Source organism: Polistes canadensis, unplaced genomic scaffold, assembly GCF_001313835.1.
Source record: "Polistes canadensis isolate GaletaPanama2010 unplaced genomic scaffold, ASM131383v1 scaffold_123, whole genome shotgun sequence".
Classification (NCBI taxonomy): domain Eukaryota; kingdom Metazoa; phylum Arthropoda; class Insecta; order Hymenoptera; family Vespidae; genus Polistes; species Polistes canadensis.
In genome coordinates, this window is record NW_014569670.1 from 344,032 (window position 1) to 346,120 (window position 2,089).

Sequence of the window (2,089 nt, forward strand, 5' to 3'; positions counted from 1 at the left end):
GTAGACAAAAGAGTGCACTTTAATTTAATATAAAAATCAATAAAATCCATTTGCAGAAAGTATAGAAAATATTTACTCGGTAAATACGTGTGATAAGATAAGGTATTTTAGGATCAAATTGTATTGTAATATGTTAAATTTTATTGAAATGTATGACTCTGTAAAAAAGATAATATGTATGGACACGTGAACTGTAATTGATCAAGTTGCTGATGAAGTCCCCATTAAGGGACGAAACGTACAACTAAGTTCAAAATAAGTTGTTCGTAAGATTTATTATCCGTCTATAATTCCCTTTGAGACTTATATATTAATTAATAATAAACTATTTCGTTCGTAGAAAACACTTCAATTAAAAGTATTCACAACTCAAAGTGGTAATGGGGAATTTACTACTTTCTATTTTTATATATATATATATTGTTTATATCTTTTATTTTTGATTGTTAATCCTATATCTATGTGCATGCAGATTATGTGAAATCAAATCTATCCTCGAATAAATCTAGAAGGTGAGGTTTCATTACTCGATTAAATATAATCACAGTATATTACACACGTGTGTGTTCAAAAAAAAAAAAGCAATCTTATTTTAATATAATATTCTTTTTTAATTACACAATTATAAAATATACTTTTGATTATTGCTAATTGTAATTATGAAAATATCGTTCGCGTGTTAAGTAGGTATACTTATATATATATTATAACATATACACAATTTTTCTATGCTTTTCACACAATTGATTGTAAGTATTGCGAGAGCATGAAATATTATAATAGGCAAGTAGATTAAATCGCGTACACATAATGCATACATTGTTTTTTTTTTTATCTAGCACGTAATTTACTGATAATATTAATAGGTTTACAGCTTTTTTTGCGAGCATGGCTTTTGTTCTGTTTTTTTTTTTTAAAAAAAGAATTTAAAAAAATACACTTGATCTTCGATATAATTTCATTTGAATAAAAAAAAAAAGGTATAAAAAAAGAAATAATATAATTATTTAATAACATTCGTGTTTCAGAATTGATTTCATTGAATTACGAAACATTTCGTTCCTTTGATTTGATTTGATTTGATTTTATTTTAATTTCTCTGTTTTTTTTCTTTTTTTATTACAGATTTTGGGAATTTGCTTCGCACAAAATCTACGAGCGGATATATTCGCCCAAAAGGCAAAATGGCATTGACAATCAAGAGCCCCCACGGCAGTCTAGCATCTTTTAATTAAAAGATGCTGATCGCCCACGTCGATCGAAATTTTAACATACCAATCAACGTATTCAATCCTCGATAATGCGAACTAACGAATGAAGAATAAGATCAAGATGAAGAAAAAGAAGAAAAAGGATCCTCGTAAAACAACAACAACAACAACAACAACAACAGCAAGTAACATCGTTAAAGAAAAAATACAAACACCATTTACCATAATTGTAAAACATTTGAGTAATATTTTATACATCGAATAACAAATTTTGTCTTCTATTCTCAATTTACATTTGCTATGATATAATATTTAAAAAAAAAAAAATAAAACAAGGAAGGAAGGAAGGATTGATTTTTCGATTTTAATTTTCCAATGGAAATAATCGAAAGTAAAAAAATATAATCAAGCTTCATTATTTCATTAATATCTCGTTACCGTCCAAGCAATGAAATCATTTTTTTGTTTTCTCTGATGCAAGAGAAATCGATATGATCGTAATATTTTTATCAACATTGGATTATTTTTTGCACGGGGCTTAAGGGATAGGATTTTTTTTTTTTTTGTTCTTTTTCGATGAAATTGGTAGTGGAGGTACACCGGGGTTTTTATAGACATTTTTATTTTATTAAAAAAGATATTCGACGATGATCATATTTTTTTTTTTTTGTCTATTTCTTTTATTTTAAGTATCGGATTTAATTTTTTCTTTTTTTTTACCGTTTCACACATTTTTGGTTGCCAGTTGTTTTTCTTTTTTTATCGAGTTGGCTAAAGTATATAATATTTCTGTTTTATTAGAACGGAGATTATATTTATTATATTTTGACACTATTTATTTCTTTTGTTATTTATGCATTCGGATATTTATTCTTATT

The 2,089-nt window shown here is 26.1% G+C and overlaps 1 protein-coding gene across 1 annotated transcript in view; it reads left to right on the plus strand.

Annotated features, from left to right (window-relative positions):
* Positions 1-1,525, plus strand: part of LOC106788056 (tetraspanin-5-like) — a 22,160-nt gene extending 20,635 nt beyond the window's left edge. Inside the window, exon 7 of the mRNA XM_014750977.1 lies at positions 1,126-1,525. Coding sequence (XP_014606463.1) covers positions 1,126-1,194 — 69 coding nt within the window. The 3' untranslated portion in view covers positions 1,195-1,525. The remainder of the gene's footprint in view (positions 1-1,125) is intronic.
* The last annotated feature ends 564 nt before the right edge of the window (positions 1,526-2,089 follow it).